At 38.5% G+C, this 17,177-nt stretch overlaps 1 protein-coding gene across 1 annotated transcript; it reads right to left on the bottom strand.

The window, feature by feature from the left end:
• Positions 1-651: 651 nt before the first annotated feature.
• LOC117730483 (inter-alpha-trypsin inhibitor heavy chain H3-like) lies at positions 652-16,948 on the bottom strand. The gene is made up of 20 exons (XM_034532213.1): positions 16,877-16,948; positions 16,022-16,182; positions 15,802-15,906; positions 15,342-15,504; positions 15,131-15,241; positions 14,639-14,767; positions 14,376-14,492; positions 14,016-14,184; positions 13,826-13,936; positions 12,595-12,776; positions 12,286-12,465; positions 12,056-12,177; positions 11,409-11,638; positions 10,959-10,970; positions 2,504-2,569; positions 2,280-2,387; positions 2,006-2,174; positions 1,313-1,461; positions 1,039-1,123; positions 652-927 (listed from the first exon to the last, which is right to left on the bottom strand). The coding sequence occupies exons 1-20, from the start codon at positions 16,946-16,948 to the stop codon at positions 822-824; spliced, it is 2,547 nt and encodes an 848-aa protein (XP_034388104.1). The 3' UTR covers positions 652-821.
• Positions 16,949-17,177: the final 229 nt, after the last annotated feature.

Below are 17,177 nucleotides of genomic sequence, written 5' to 3'. Positions count from 1 at the left end.
CCCACCGTGAGTAGTTGTTCTCACTGTTTATGCTACATGCTATAACCATTGCATTATTTATTTATTTATTTTATTTTTCCTTTTTTTAATTATCAGGTGGAAATGTTATATTCACGTCTTTAATTGTATTAAAGTTAAGTTCTGAATGCAGAAATGTATATTATTATTGTCATGTTTTTTTATATTGTTGAGTTGCCAGGAGAGGATTGGATTATCCTACTTTTCCCAAAACTGGAATGTGTTTTGTTGTGCATTTCCCTTTTTATTTCAATAAATGTTGCTTCTATTTACTGTTTTCACTGTACATTGTCTACATTTGAAGATACCTACATACTTTCTTTTTCTGTTTTCACAGTAGATAAAAAGGCATATGCAGGGTTAACTTTAATTGTTAGTCCGAGCTGTGGCAGTAAGTTTTAGGGCCGACTCCACTTGCTTTTATTTACACAATGTAACGTGTTAATATAAAAGATAATGGTGAGAATGTAATCTATCTTTAACTGCTCTGTTCAATCAGGCCACTTCGGATCATGAGTGGAGGGCTGTTGTACTGCCGGACAAATGCTACAATTAATAGATTTACTTCTCTTAATCTTTTTATAATTTAATTCTTAAATTTGAAGGATTATTCAAAATAAATTAAGCATGACTGACAAACCCTTTAGATGAATTAGTTTAGTTCATACAAGACAACCAAAGATACATTTTGTATTGGTTCATGTTCGTAACTGGTTAACATATTTTTCTATGATGAATTAGTTTGTGTTTTTTCACTTATATTTCAAATGAAATATCTACGAGCGATTCAACATGGTTCCCAGTTAAATAATGAAATCATCCAGGCGTCTCTGCAGGGCAGACTCAGCAGACATGAGCCAGCAGTCATGTGTGGGGGAGGAGACGATACTGTAGTCAACAGCACTGGCCCTACAAAAGAAAGACATGAATATCGTTGGTCTTGTTTTATCTTTGTGTATAGGAGCAATAACCAAATAAAGCACTCAAACGGCGTTCTCTTTTATACCAACTGAAATGTACCTGGCAACGTCAATCTCCAGATCTTTGATCTTAAGTCTTGTTGAGGGATTTTGTTGCACCTCCTCATACACTGCTGGCTTCATAGCTGAACACACAGAGGACAAACAATGATGCAATAGCACTTAAAGAGACACTGCACAAAATATATTTATTATTTCCATCACAACCACCGATTCAATATCATTTAAAAACACTTTACTTTAAACTTGTTTGATACATTAAATGTATTGACCTGATATCATATCATAAAATAAAATCCAACCTTTTCACCCACCTAATATTCCTGAAACGTTGTTGTCCAATGGCTTCTGTCTCAAAATCGGCCAGAGGAATTCGTTGCCATCCTTCTCATGAATTAAGATGACCATGCGTGTGTCTCCAGCTGCAACGTCTATTTCCTTGTCCCGTCTAATCACTGTCAAACTAGAAAGATATGCACCTCGTTTTAATTTTGGGATGGACTTTTTTTAATGTCCCTGCACACCCACACTGGTTATTGTTGCTTTTCTGGGCTGATTTCAACCCAACTGAGAGTCTGCAGACTCCAACACACTCCTGAGCACACTTATCATCCAGAATGCTTGAAATCACTGGTGTGGGTGGCTTTTAATGTAATAATTAATAATGAAAACAATGAACATTTCTTTATAATAGTGAATCAGTGACACATTCCAATTCATGAATACCACCAGTCGAGTGTTTGGGGCTGCCCCTGCACGTTTTGCTCTCAGTGCTCTATTTGTTCAGACATGCATATATGGGGAGCACTTGTTTTGAAGGAAAAGTTTGTCATTTTAGGAAATATGCTGATAAATGAGAATATTGATACCACCCTCATGTATGTACAGTAAATAAGAATATTGATACCACTCTCATGTATGTACAATAAATATTAAGCTGCAGGCGGTTACCTTAGCACAAAGTGCCTAACTATTTCTTGGTCAGGACCATTACAATGCAAAGTCACCTTCCAGCAGTGATGATATCCTGTCCAGTGTGGATTGCCAGTGTCTGTCCCTCTCGTACAGTGATTTCTCTGGTGTCAATATCAACGAGCAGGTCAGCCTTCAAGTGGATGACAATCCTTCTGAAGCCTCCATTCTGTACTGAATCAAGGTCACCATTCACAGACAGCCCTATTTAAAAGAGAACAAATGCAACTCAACACCAACTCAAGAACACCACACATGTAAAAAAAAAACAACGTAGGTAGTAATGGTACAAAGAGGAGTATTACTGACCCCTGTTGGGATGACGAAGTAGTTTAAGGCGAACATCTCCAGTGACATCAAAGCACAGCGGAAGAGACAGATTTTCAGTTTTTAGCAAAAATCTGTGAGAACGAGGAACTATAGAGAAACATAATCAAACGAGAACATCCTATAGGTAAAGTGAACTCTCTTCCACTGCACAACAAATTACTTATATAAACTATGACATGAATTGCATATATTAGATACTCTACCATGAGTTGCACTGTATGCCACAATAGTGGGAAGCATTTCTGGGGCAGAATTGACAACCAAATGATCTGTAAATACATTTGCACAAAACAAGTTGTATACATTAATAATACAAAGCTTAAGAGGATGGTTGTATTAATTGATATCCATATTCTGACACCTAACCTCAGCTTCAAAATAAACCAGTAAATACACACATTATTCTAATCCTCACCAGTTAAAGTTAACTATAGACTTTATTTAACACTGATTTAAATGCACACAAACAATAATTGTAAATATAAATGAAACATGTTATGTGTGGGTTTTTTTGCTTTCTTCAAATTCACCTTTAAGTAATTTCATCAAAGAAATTTGGTGGAAAGTTTAGGCCGAGGGGCATAGAAGTAGTTTACATTTTAAATCTTAACATGTAATGAAAGCAAAACATTTTTGTTAAACACATATGGTGCATTTCTACTATCTTTCAACAAGTCATTGTCTTTATCTATATGTGTTGGATGCAACTTTAACAGAAAAGAATGGATGTATAGGGTTATGCAGCTTTGGATGCTTTTTATAGTTGAACATGGGTGGTTGGATGGATCAAAACAGAAAATAAGTTTACCTTCAGATTCCAGGAAATCAAACACTATGTCGTGATGTATTACTTTCATTACTGGAAAATAAACAGTAAAGTACAAAAAATTAAACTCTGTTATTATCTTTCATGTACACGTTCTGTAAAAATGCAGATGTTGCAAATGTTGTTAATTTTGATGTAACTATAGCTAGTAATGTTTAAAAAGGCAGAGAGGAATTACTTTCTAAAAAATCTAAATATTCTAGATAACACAAGTTACAGAAGTCATTTGGAGTACCATAGAAGGGCTTTGCATTCTGAGATAATTACTTTAAATTTAGGAAAACTATTTAAATATTACAAGACCGTTATTTTGTATTTTAGCGTCAACTGTTGTATGCTACTGCTAAGAAGAACTACATATTTTGCTCATAAGATCATCATTACATGGTTGCACCTCCGTCATAAATACAGATGTAGAATAAACATTGCCTTAGCTCCCACAAACTCGGGTGTCCCTCAGGAAATGTGATCAAATCCCTATATAATATGACTCTACTAGTAGTCATATTTACTACACTAGTATAGTCATATGAGAACAGTGCACATGTTTACCTGATACTTGATCATGTAAACGACCACCTACCAAAAGGAAAGAGATGATAACATGAAAATGTGATGGAATTATGTGTCAATTAGCTTGCACCCTCCTCCACCTTCAGTTTTCATGTTCTATTCATTTTTTGCATAATGAAAACAAAGCATTGTACTGTAAATAATGCAAAGATTTACTCATGAGAAATGCTTGCTATATGCTTTAGGCTATATAGTATAGTAGAGTATATGAAATACAATATATTAGTAATTAATCAATAGTTTATCTCTCAGTGTACGCTGCAGATGTGTACCTATGTAGCCATGTCTTACCTTGATAACTAAGTCCGGCTGTTAAAAAGGAAAAGATGATAACATAAAATTAGGATAAACTTGTCAATTTAGTTTGAAATAGTCATGATTAGTAGTTTAGCTTGCACACTCTCGGGTGTATCTTAAGACGTGGATACCCCAGGTCTCTTTAGCTTGCTGATCCATAAAGGTTTTTCAAAAATGAATTGCTTTTGCACATTTAGATTAATTAAAAAAGCTTTTTAGAAGTAAATATATATTTTGGGTAGGCATTTTGGTCGGCTGTAGCTCAGTGGGATGAGTGGTCGTCCCGTAACTACAAGGTACCCGGTTTTGATCCCCGCTCCCCCCATAGTTGCATGTCGAAGTGTCCTTGAGCAAGACACTGAACCCCCAGTTGCTCCCCGGGCGCTTCACTGCAGCCCACTGCTCCTTAATGACTAAGGATGGGTCAAATGCAGAGAAGGATTTCCCCACGGTGATCAATAAAGGATATATTATTATTAGGTCCGAGCGACTGACGAAGACCCAGACTCAGTCCGAGAGGACCCTATTGAGATTGCTTCGTCTACATTGGGAGCATTTCTGGGGCACGTAGAATTATTTTTACCATATTTGGCACGCTTGTCAGGCTTGGTGAAAATAGCCATCTGATCAAGGAGTCAAATTTTTGCAATTCAGCCCCCTAAAATGCTTGGTCCAAATCAACAACACCTGATATCAATCAAATCATTGAAGCCAGATGACGTAGGATATGTCAACCGTTTTTTTATATCTCATTGTGGTAAGGATCTATGGCCCAATGAACATCTTAGGGGCGTGTCTTGTTTTTTAATGCTCATAGCGTCAACACTATTGGGACTAATCACTCGAAAACATTTTTCCTAAGTGCACATGGCATGCCTTAACTTGCGCGATTTGAAGACTAGGGGGCGCTACAATAATTCGCCGAAGTTGCCCGTTTTTAGCTCGTTTTTGGCACTTTTTGCCGTTACACATTTAACGTTATCTCCCACAAAAACATTCCGATCGACTTCAATCTTCTTTCCAGGATGATTAGAAGGCCTTGAGCATGATTATTCCGCAAAAAAATGTCGTTTTCACCCACTCTCACTTGTTGTTAAAATAATTCCAATAAAATCCCACTTTCTGTTTTTTGTTATGCTAGAGACTTTCCAAAAATAATCATGCATGATGCCAGTCAAGCCCTGAACACATTTCCACGAAGAAACATTCGGAATTGTCATTGCACCTACAAAAAAAAATAAAATGACAAGTTTTAGACCAGAATATATATATATATAATATATGTATGAAATATATATATATACATATATATATATATATACATATATTTATTTTAAATACATATTTGTACTAAATATAAACTATATATTTATAGACACAATATATAAATAATTATATCTGTATCTATATATTTATATATGTAACAGATTTGTATCGGTCAGGGAAGAAGTTTAGGAAGATTTCTTTTCCAGCATTTATTTGATCCTGCAGGAGACAATAAAACACACATATTGTCTTACAAAAGGTAAGAAAAAAATAAAATGACAAGTTTTAGATACTAATATTTTCTAGCTATACGAGTTCCGATTAAATTTTTTCAGCAAACCGGTGGCGCAGTGAGATAAAACACATGAGTCGTGTGTTCAAGTCCAGTCCACGGCATATTTTTTCATCACTTTTTTTTTACCTTTAATTTACATGACACGTGATGCATGTATCTGTTTACATTCTCAAAGCGCCCCTACTGGCCAAAACAAATAAGCATAAAAATGCATCAAATTCACATGAAATTTACACAACATGGTCTACACTTCACGTTGAGACACATGATGCATGTATATGTTCACATTCTCAAAGCGCCCCCTACTGGCCAAAACAAATGAGCCTAAAATGCATCAGATTCACATGTAATTTACACAACGTGGTCTACGCTTCACGTAGAGACACATAGTGCATGTATTTGTTCACATTCTCAAAGTGCCACCTAGTGGCTCAACTGGACTTGCTCTAATCTGCCCCAAACTTACCGTGCTTGTTACATGTCACGGCCTGAGGATATCTACAAGTCTAATTTCAGTCAAAGTCAGAGCGCCACCTGCTGGCTCAACTAGACTTGCTCTAATCTGCCCCAAACTTGTTGGGCTTAATACAAGTCACGGCCTGAGGATATCGACAAGCTTAATTTCACTCATATTTGAAGCGCCACCTACTGGCTCAACTGGACTTGCTCTAATCTGCCCCAAACTTGCCGTGCTTGTTACATGTGTCTGAGGATATCGACAAGTCTAATTTCAATCATAGTCAGAGCACCACCTACTTTGAAATACAAATTAGCTTGCACCCCTCTGCCACCCTCAGTTTATAACACATTAGGAGATGAGGATTCCCTCCCAGAATTAGGCTGTGGGACATAGCTGGGCCATGGATCGCCCTGCAAAGGATCAAGGATGACACTGATGATGTAAGTTACTTTGTTTATGACAGGATGGACCTCCACACGCCTGAAGCAACACAGCAACACTAGACTTGCTCGAATCTGCCCCAAACTCGTTGTGCTTGTTACAAGTCGCGGCCTGAGGATATCGACGAGCTTATTTTCACTCGCAGTCGACTCGCCGCCTACTGGCGAAAGAATATCAGGGTTACGCGACAAGCGGTAAAACGCACGACCGGCGGCCCCGCGTTCTCGGCCGAGCGGGTCGGCGTCCCGCCGGCGCCCCCAACCGGCGCCCCCAACTGGCGCCCCCAACCGGCGCGGGTGAGCGAGGACCCGTTCATTGCTGCTCGCAGCTTTAATTATTATTATTATTATTATTATTATTATTATTATTATTATTATTATTATTATCAATTAGATATGCAGCATCTGGAGTGCAAAAGTGTCTAGAATACATGCGTCAGAACGATGCAGATGTGTATCTATTTCTTACCTCCTCTACCGCGTCCTGTATAAAAAAGAAGATAACATAAAATTACAATACAGTTGTTAATAACTTTTAAATACAAATTAGCTTGCACCCCTCTGCCACCCTCAGTTTATAACACATTAGGAGATGAGGATTCCGTCCCAGGATTAGGCTGTGGGACATAGCTGGGCCATGGATCGCCCTGCAAAGGATCAAGGATGACACTGATGATGTAAGTTACAGCCACTTTGTTTATGACAGGATGGACCTCCACACGCCTGAAGCAACACAGCAACACACACTAGAATAATGGGGATTTTGATTTGTACAATGTCATTATTTACCATCTGTGCAGATATGTATCCATACAGACACATATATAAAGAAGCATGCACTGGTTTTGTGTGACCTCACTTGTTGATGTGATTGCTGTCTATTGGACTGTAAGTCATATTGTGTTAGTGGGATAATATCAGTTTCCAGCGGTCAAGTGTGGCCAGATTGTGACTTTGTCATAAGTTGTTATCTACAAATCAATTATCTAATAATATAGTTTCTGTAGATGGCATTGCCCTGGCATCCAACACCACCGTAAATAATCTCAACGTTATCTTTGATCGGGACTTGTCCTTTAACTCCCACGTAAAACAAATCTCAAGAACTGCCTTTTTTCACCTACTGTATGTAACATTAAAAAAATTAGACATAAAAAAACTAGTTCACGCGTTTGTTAATTCTAGACTAGATTACTGCAACTCCTTATTATCAGGCTGCTCTAATAAGTCTCTTAGGCCCCTCCTGAATGCTGCAGCTCGTGTACTTACAAAAACTAAGAAAAGATCACATTACTCCTGTATTAGCTGCTCTGCACTGGCTCCCTGTAAAATCAAGAATCACATTTAAAATTCTTCTTCTCACCTACAAAGCCTTGATTGGTGATGCACCATCATATCTTAAGGAGCTTTTAGTACCATATTACCCCACGAGAGAGCTGGGCTCACTAAATGCGGGGCTACTCGTGGTTCCTAGAGTCTTAATAAATAGGATGGGAGCCAGAGCTTTCAGTTATCAAGCTCCTCTTTTATGGAACCAGCTTCCACTTTCAGTCCAGGGGGCAGACAGACACCACATTTAAGAGTAGACTTAAGACTTTCCTCTTTAACAGCGCTTATAGTTAGGGCTGAATCAGGTTTGCCCTGGTCTGCCCTTAGATATGCTGCTATAGGCCTAGACTGCTGGGGGACATCTTAGGATACACTGAGCTCCTCTCTCCTCTTATCTCTCTCCTTCTGGATGAATTAACGTCCCTTTATTATACATTACTAATTCTACAACTTCCCCGGAGCCTTTGTGCCTTCTTGCCTCAGAGGGTCCATTGGTCGTGGATGTCTCTGAAGCCGGTCCTAGCTCCTGGGCCCTGCCCCCTGTCTCCTTGCCCCTGCTTCCTGCCTCCTGCCCCTGGCCTAGGCCTGGCCTCCTGCCTCATTGGTCCTGCCTCCTTCCTGCCATGGCCCTGCTGATGCCCCTCCTCTCTACCTTCTTCTGTTTACATGGATTGTGGTTATCTGGATCATTTCTGTCATATTCATTGAATGTGTTGTAACTCTGTAAACGTTGTTCATTCTTTACACATGACATCTATTGCTCCTGTCCATACAGGGAGAGGAATCTTCCTCTGTTGCTCTCCTGAAGGTTTCTTCCCTTTTTCACCGTGAAAGTTTTTTTTTTTCATTTTTTTTTCTTCGTTTTTCCTGATCCGATGTGAGTACAGGGATGTCGTATGTGTACAGATTGTAAAGCCCTCTGAGACAAATTTGTAATTTGTGATTCTGGCCTATACAAAATAAACTGAATTGTTGAAGTGTTACTCAAGTGGTCATTAAAGTGGTTATGTCATGAAATGGCACTGGGAACTGCCATTTTTTTAGACAGAACAGAACATGATGAAAACGCCTTCCTTTGACGCCTTCCGTAGTGTAAGAGTGATAAGGGAATGACAAATTAGGGGGAATTGAGTACCATCAGTACTCAACTCGAAAGTCTCATCCCTTTTTATTGGTTTCCCAAATTTTCAAAGCATATTTGGAGTGCAAAAGTGTATAGAACAGATTATATTATTATCTGTTGCGTCAGAACGATGCAGATGTGTATCTATTTCTTACCTCCTCTGCGTGCTGTAAAAAAAAGAAGATAAGATAAAATTACAATACAGTTGTTAATAACTTTGAAATACAAATTAAGTCATATTGTGTTAGTGGTATAATATCAGGTTGTTGATGTGTGATGAGAGTTAGACATTACATGTCATTTAGCTGACGCTTTTATCCAAAGCGACTTACAATCATGTTATATTCATACACTGTAGACAGAGCTACAGGGAACAATTCAGGGTTAAGTGTCTTGCTCAAGGACACATCGACTAGGGCGGGGATTGAACAACCAACCCCCTGATTGAAAGACCTGCTAACCACTGACCCACAGTCACCCCAGTTGAAACAAATAATATTGAATGGTCAGTTTCAAGCGGTCAAGTGTGGCCAGATCGTGACATTGTTACAAGTTGTTGAAGTGTTGCTCAAGTCGTCATTAAAGTGGTTATGTCATGAAATAGCACTGGGAACTGGCATTTTTTAGACAGAACAGAACATGACGAAAACGCCTTCCTTTGAAAATAAATTACACTCGTAGTGTAAGAGTGATTAGGGAATGACAAATTAGGGGGAGTGGAGTACCATCAGTACTTTTCTACCTCCCAATAATCTCTCAGCTGCATTAATTAATTTAAAGTGTGAATGCCAAAGTTTCGTCCCTCTTTGTTGGTCTCTTTCGTGACCACAAATATCAGTCAAATACATCATCCTGGGTTTATTATTCAGCCACCAGTTGTATAATCTTCTAATCATCCATTCACCTTTTATTAAATTCATTCATTTATGTATAGGCCTATGTTTTGTCGCAGTGTGCGTATCCATAATCAATATTTAATTCATAAAGAATTGATTACATGTTTTATGTGTGGAGTATTATGGTCACCATAAATTCAAGAAATCAGTGGCGACTAAATTTATTGATTAGCTATCAATTTTCTGTTTTCAAAGATTGGTACCCCGAGTTGGATTTGTCTCAGATTAAAGTGTTTCCAAATGGTATTATTGTTGCCATTGCGAAGACAACCGGATCGCTTTCTGTTTTCCTCAGCCTACTACGAGTGACAACCTTAGCAACGATTCAAACTATCAGGGAAGAAGCAAGGAATGTATTTAAATATTCAACATCATGGGGTTTCGCCCTCTCCTCTTGTGCTATGCAGAGACCGCCTCTCCTCACTGCAACCAGCACAACCACCAGGCTTTATGCAAATGGTGGTTGCCAACACGCAAATGCGCTTATGACACAATCTGGCAACTTTTAGCATCATTTGGAGGTAGAGCTATAACATGCGTTACTTTTCCTGGGAGATTATACCCAGTAACAGACAGATATAGTGAAAACAAGGCTTATAGGGAACCAATCTAAATGGTGACAGTGTCAATGTTCTGTTCTACGACATTTAAAGCATAAATCAAAGCATTAACGCAACATATACATAACCCAAATATTTATTGTCAGTTATTTCTTACATAATATAATGTTCTGCTAGGAATGGGAAGATTTACTTTAGAGAATGTATGCTGTTTGTATGCTATATTCTGTTGGATATAAAATACACTATATTAATAAGAAATTAATAATGTATCCGTCAATGCAGAGCGGAGCAGATGTGTAAATTAGCTTGCACCCTTCCAAATGTGTCTTCTTATCCTTCTTATTGTTTACATTTATTTGATATAAAGATTTCATTAAATATTTTCGATGTAAATTGATATTGTGTCTATACATCAATTGGTTGTATTAAACTTTTGCAAAGATGCAGCATCTGTTACTCGATGTGTTGCTTGTGATTCAGTTTTTCTGATGCAAATTTGGAGTGCCAAAGTGTATAAATACTGTATATTGTTAATTATTAAATGTGTATCTGTCAGGTTGGTGCAGATTGTTATGTGTGTTATGTCTTACTTGGCATTTGTGCTGCGAAAAAGAAAAAAGATGAGAAACAGAAATTCAGAAACAGTTAATATACTTAGGCTATATATGTACAATACAGTATATTTTGTTTTTACTTAATCAATAGTGTATCTTTCATATCTTACCTATTTGATAACTTTTTGCTAAAAAGAGATGACCGAAATGTACATTATTTGTTGATTTACAATTATGCTGTTTACAAATAAGCTTGTATTGATGCAAAATGTCATTGTGAATTAATCAACTGTATTTGAAATTACACACACAAACTTAAAATTGTATTAATATATTTTAGCTGTAGTCAAGGAATCTATAGTTCTTGTATAAATGCAACAACCATATTCATACATTGTGATTACACCACTTGTCTTCAAATCAAATCATACTGATTTGTTTTGTGTTTGTTTTATTCCCCTTTGTGTTGCTTACGAGTAAGTTTACCTGGAAATCCCCCATGACTTCTCCGACCAGAGAACGCTTGGCCACCAGCTGCATTAGGTCGAAATTCCTCTGGTGTTTCACCTTCCTTGGGTTTATGGAGCACATCTGTGTTCTCCCCCTGAGGCTTGGTGACCACCATTGATGTGAGTGGGGTTACAAAGCTGTACTTCAGCGACAGCTCCAAGGCCTGTTTCTTGGCGTTCTCTTTCTCAGATCCAGATAGCACCAGCCTGTGTCACAAATTGTGTACATGTGCTTTAAACATGACAGTTGACTTGACAAGAAATATGATGAAGTTACTCAACAGCTAACGTTATCTTTTGATAGTCTACTATTATTGTCTTGACCTCAGTTGCTGTCTGTAGGATTCCCCTATAGTAAATCCTTTAAGTCCTAACAAAATGGCTAAACATTCTCTGGCACACACTCCTCAAATGTGATGGTTTGCTGTGTTTTACAGTGTTGTACATTTTAAAAACTTGTGTTTGGACTGTTTGTCAGTCAAAACAAGCAATTTAAAGACATCACAAACCTCTGCAGTAGTTCTCACTGTGTGTAGGATACATACATACATAATGACACACACACAGACGCTTAAGGTGAAAACAATATAACAATATATAATATATATAACAATATACACTCACTCTTTCTCCAGAAGCTGTTTGACTGTGAGGTAGGCCCAAACCCTCTGGATGTGGCTGTCAGACTCTGTTCCATTGGACTCCACAATAGCATTTGTGTCAGAAAACATCATCCTTCTGTTGCGCTGTCATAGTCAAAATAACATGTTATGTCCTAAATCATGTTATATTTATGTATAGACAGGGCTTCCACAAAATATTACAGCTGGTGTGCAGGGAGGAGCAAGCCTTACTGAAATGGCGATAACTTGTGGAGTGAAGGTTTCAATGCTGTTGTCGGTGATTTGTCCGGCCACCACAATCTCAGAGCCATTATAATATTGGCTGAAGTTAGTCTGGGTAAGGTTGGTCGCACCATTATAGGTCATTGTCACATCTGTCAACAGAGGAGTGGCCACCTCTTCATAGAAACCCTATTGACATATAGTATGGACACTGTATGAATGTTTATCTCTCCACAGCCAAACATGATCGATTTTATTTTTGAAAATGTAGCAAATCACATGGTAAACAGTATTTATAATGGAAGTGATTTCAAATACTTTCAGCTGTAAATCAGCATCAGAGTCTTCATAAATCCGTCGAGCTACACCATTGTTCTGCAGGGACATCTTCTCAAGGAAATCAAAATTTACATCAAAACCAAAACCAAGGCAGTAGAGTGGGAATTTCTCTGCGATGGCCATTCTGACATTTGACTGTATTTGTTCAAGATTTGTCACCCCTGCAAAGACACAAGACAGGTGGCTTGAAAAAGGCAAATTCCCTTACACCAGTGGTTCTCAGACTTTTTATGTCATAATCCCCTTTGGAAAATGATGTACGCACAGGCATGAGTGTGTGTGTGTTTGAGAGAGCGAGGAGAAGAGAACATTATGTTTCTGTAAATTATTAATGTGAAATCAGATTTGTTTACTGTTCCGCCGTGAAATACACTTTGACGTCACAACATTAGTTGTGTTACCCATGCTTGGCCCCACACATTGATGAAAAAATAAAATAAAAAATGCAGCGTTGACATTCACATATTATCTGAACCATTCATGTTATAGCAATGAAATGTACCAGCTTCCAAATGTAGATGTTTAGCCAGTTATGTTTAACTTTAACTTTAACTTTTTTATTAGCTAGCAGACTAATACGTTAGCAAAAGTTAGCTTGCTACATAACATTATATTAAGTTGGGACCTCGCTCAGTGTCCACTTCTGCCTCTTAAGCCTCACATATACTTTCTGCAAGGTCGCACGGACATGAGCTGACGTAAAATCGTGATGAGGAAACGGTTTCATACTGCTCTCCTCGCTGAAAACATACACTCAATTTCCATTGCCAATCTGCGTCCATAGTTAGAAAATATTGGATGGCCACGAACAGTCAATCTTCTGCACAGAACCCCGTGAAGGGTCGTGTCTGATGCTCTGACGTCACTTTAACCATGTCGACACTCACGACCTTCACTGATGCATCGAGCACGAATAACATTTTCATCGCAAACCATCTCTGACGTCTATTTCTTTTTTTAGGTAGTCTATAAAATGAAAGGTTTGGGTCTCATTTTGTGTTGTCACATCCCACTGCACAGCATATAGAAGGCATGTGCAAGTGGGCTTGAACCTGGAACCCATTAGGGCTGCTGCCAACAGGGAATTAACATTTGACGCGGTTCTGATGTTAGCTGCAAGTCGTGTTGTGTTGTTGGGTCCTCATATTCATTTTAGAAAGTACTTTCTGACGTGTGACTGTGTGTGTGTGTGTGTGTGTTTTACTGTAACCTGAGGTAGGGTCTCCATCGGTGAGAAGTATAAGGATAGACGCTGAATCTTCTCTGGGATGTGCGTTCAGCATATGCACTCCTTCCAATACTGCTTTGTTAATGTCAGTGGCTGAAATGAAATGAAAACGTGTCATTACCACCATTCTGCTGTTCCCATCCCTTCATAACATATATATTTAAAACCTCACATCCTCTTTCGTGAATGTTGCTTGCAAATTTCTTGGCACTCTCCAAATTTTGCTCGTTGGCCTGAACAAGCTCTCGTTTCCAGTGAACAATGCTGCTATCAAAAGTGATAAGACCAAAGTGGTCTTCCTCTGCCAGGTCATTCAAGATGTGCAATAATGCTATCCGGGTCTGGGGAAAAACAACATTTACACGTTAGAATTTTTATTCAATAAAGAAAACGTGCAATAATATGTGTTTAACGTGAGTTTGTTTATTGCTTTAATAAACATAATGGACTTAATTAACTGAAATGAATACAAACTGGAGGCCAGTGCTACTCTGGCAATCTCTCACAAACTCACACTCACACAATAATTTACCTGTTTCATTTTTCTGCCGTGCATTGATCCACTTTGATCAATAACGAAGACAACATTTTTTGGTATGCTGACAAGACTCGATGGAGCAAAGTGATGAACAAAGTAGCCACGAGATTTCTTGGGGGGGAAGAAAGTTTGATTGGTTAGAAAAGAGTGTTCAAAAGACAGGAAGATAAAGTAGCTTAAGTGTGGTATTTTGTGTAACAATGCTAACAGACAATTACGAAGTTAGCAGTCTTCCTGGAAATGCCCTCTTTCTCTACCTTGATGTCTCCCAGTGAGGGGTTCCTGTTGACGTCATAAACAACAACCAGATCTCCATTCATACCCTCCTCTCCACAGCTGTCACACGTTTTCTGTTGTTCCTCTGTCGGGTAGAAATACACCCACGCCTGGAAACAGGATTAATCAGGTTTTACAGACTCTTGAAAGACGTTTGACGATATAAGTTGATGAACGGGTTTATTGGTAAAAAAGATGAGCCTAAGCCTTTCCTTTAATTTAGTTAGATTCAACTTTAATGTGTCTGCACAGCGTTGAGCACTAGTGATGCAGAGTGGCATCAGACCAGAAAGTGAAAACTGTTTCAAAAGTGCATATAGATATACAGTATATAAAAATGAATGAATGATACCAAGAGACCTGCACAATGATGAGTAATAAGTGGCATCATTATGATATAATCAAACAGATAAATATGGGTCAGAATCAGATAAAAATTGAGTGAGAGAATTTTGAATCACTGCATGCTGTACCTGTTTGTCCACTTGTGTTCTGGTGATAGCAGTAGCCAGCACGTTGGTGCTCAGACCTCCCTTAACCTTCATGAAGTTGATGCCTGCTTTCTCATTAATGTACACATCAACCTGGCATTAAGAATGAAATAAAATAGTTAGAAGCTCAGATCATGGGAGACGTTTCTACCCCGGCATTGTTTTCCGGAATTGATGCCAACAAGAGCCAAACCTTGAAGTCTTTGACAGGCTGCATGGGTCGAGCGTGGATCTGCAGCACGTACTTGCCAAGCCTGCGTTTCAGCAGCTCCTCATATGTGAGTTCAAAGGTGACCTTTTTGTGAGCAGCCACGGTCACAGAGGTCTTAAATTCCTCCAGGGTCCTTCCTACAGAACTGCAACAGACACAAACATCATTTAATTAAAGCAGTTGTTCCCCCTTTTTATGATCCCTCATTGCAGGTTATGACCATATGTGGGTGTGAGATGTGAGTAGTTCAACTTAAGTGAATTTTTGCTTGACCTGAGACCTGAAGATGTGTCAGACAAAAATAGACATTATTTTGTGCAACAGATTATTTTTCTTATTCTTCTCCTTTATCCCGAAGGACACACAAGGCTCTTCTACAAAGTACAATATTAAAACGATCTGTACAAGACCTGGCAATACAAGAGTCCATTGATCCATGTACCTGACAAGCCCAGCACTTTGGCCACGGGACACAGCCTCAGTGTACTGCTGCTGAGCTTTCTCTTTGCCTTTCACAACACCATCGTAGACTTGGCCATCGATAAACCTGAAGAAAGACCAAGGTAGAATCTGTTCATGTAAACACTCCTGAGTATTTACTATGATTAACCTTGTATAATTAAATGAAAATGTCTGTAAATATAATTTATTGCTTTACATACATTCTGAATTTACTGATGAAGGCGTTCTTGGGAATCCGGACCTGAAATTCTATTTCCTTTGACTCGTTCATACGGTTGGCCACGCGGCTTGTGATGACAGTGGTTGCATAACGACTGGTCACTGTTGAGTTGATGTGAAAGCTGTAGATATCCCAGTTGCCCTGAACAAATACAGGAGGAGGCACATTTCACAATAAAATAAATGGCATGGTTTATTTTGCAGGCTCATTCATGACTAGCTGAAAAAAGAATTGTGGGTGCTATCAGTGAAATATCATTGGTCTAACTGCAGAAACGCCCAATTCTTATTATTTTTCATCCAGTGCTTTGGAGTGGTGGAAAGTACAAAGTACAAACATTAACATTAGCACATCCTTGAACATCTACAGCAGAAACATAGACGTTCATGCAGCAGTAATATGAATCTAAAAACAGCAGATATAATAGTAAAACACAGACGGATGATTTTACTTTAGAGTGAGTACTTTTGATACTTAAAGCTAATTTTGGAGATAATATTGATATACTTAATATATAATATACCTTAAATACTTTTAAAAAGGTTTTTAATGCAGGACTTTTTCTTAGTGAAGTATTTTCACAGTAGGGTTTTAGTACATTCACTGAAGATAAGTATCTGAATGCGTCCTCCTCCACTGGTGTTCAAATGGCAATGACTTGCACACTCCCAATACTCAACCTTTACCAAGTCTTGACCATGTAATGTAATGGCTAATAAGGACACTGAACTGCTTACTTACAATCATTCTCTATAGTATTTTCGTAACCTAACCTAAATAGATACATTTCATAAATGAAATGTTCTTACAGCTCTGTCTCTTTGTCTGGCCTCACCTTGTTTAGTTGTGTGGTGGCCAAAGCCAGCAGCAGCCCAAAAAGGGTGATTTGCACCACAGCTCTCTCCATGATGGCTCCTGAGTGCAACACAGGTGGCTAAAACTGTCTTTTGAACTCAAACAGACAAGGACATCATTGTGTACATAATCAGGGCAAACTCCTCTTTCTCTATCAGCTATTTCAACAACTCACTCACTTGCACACCCACACACAAATACACTCTGCATACTACCAGGAATCAGACGCAGCACAACATTTTATGACAGGATGAAAAAAGGCTGAAATGTTTCATAAATTC

This window comes from Cyclopterus lumpus, chromosome 5 (assembly GCF_009769545.1).
Source record: "Cyclopterus lumpus isolate fCycLum1 chromosome 5, fCycLum1.pri, whole genome shotgun sequence".
Taxonomy (NCBI): Eukaryota; Metazoa; Chordata; class Actinopteri; order Perciformes; family Cyclopteridae; genus Cyclopterus; species Cyclopterus lumpus.
This window is presented reverse-complemented; position numbering and strand designations above follow the sequence as displayed.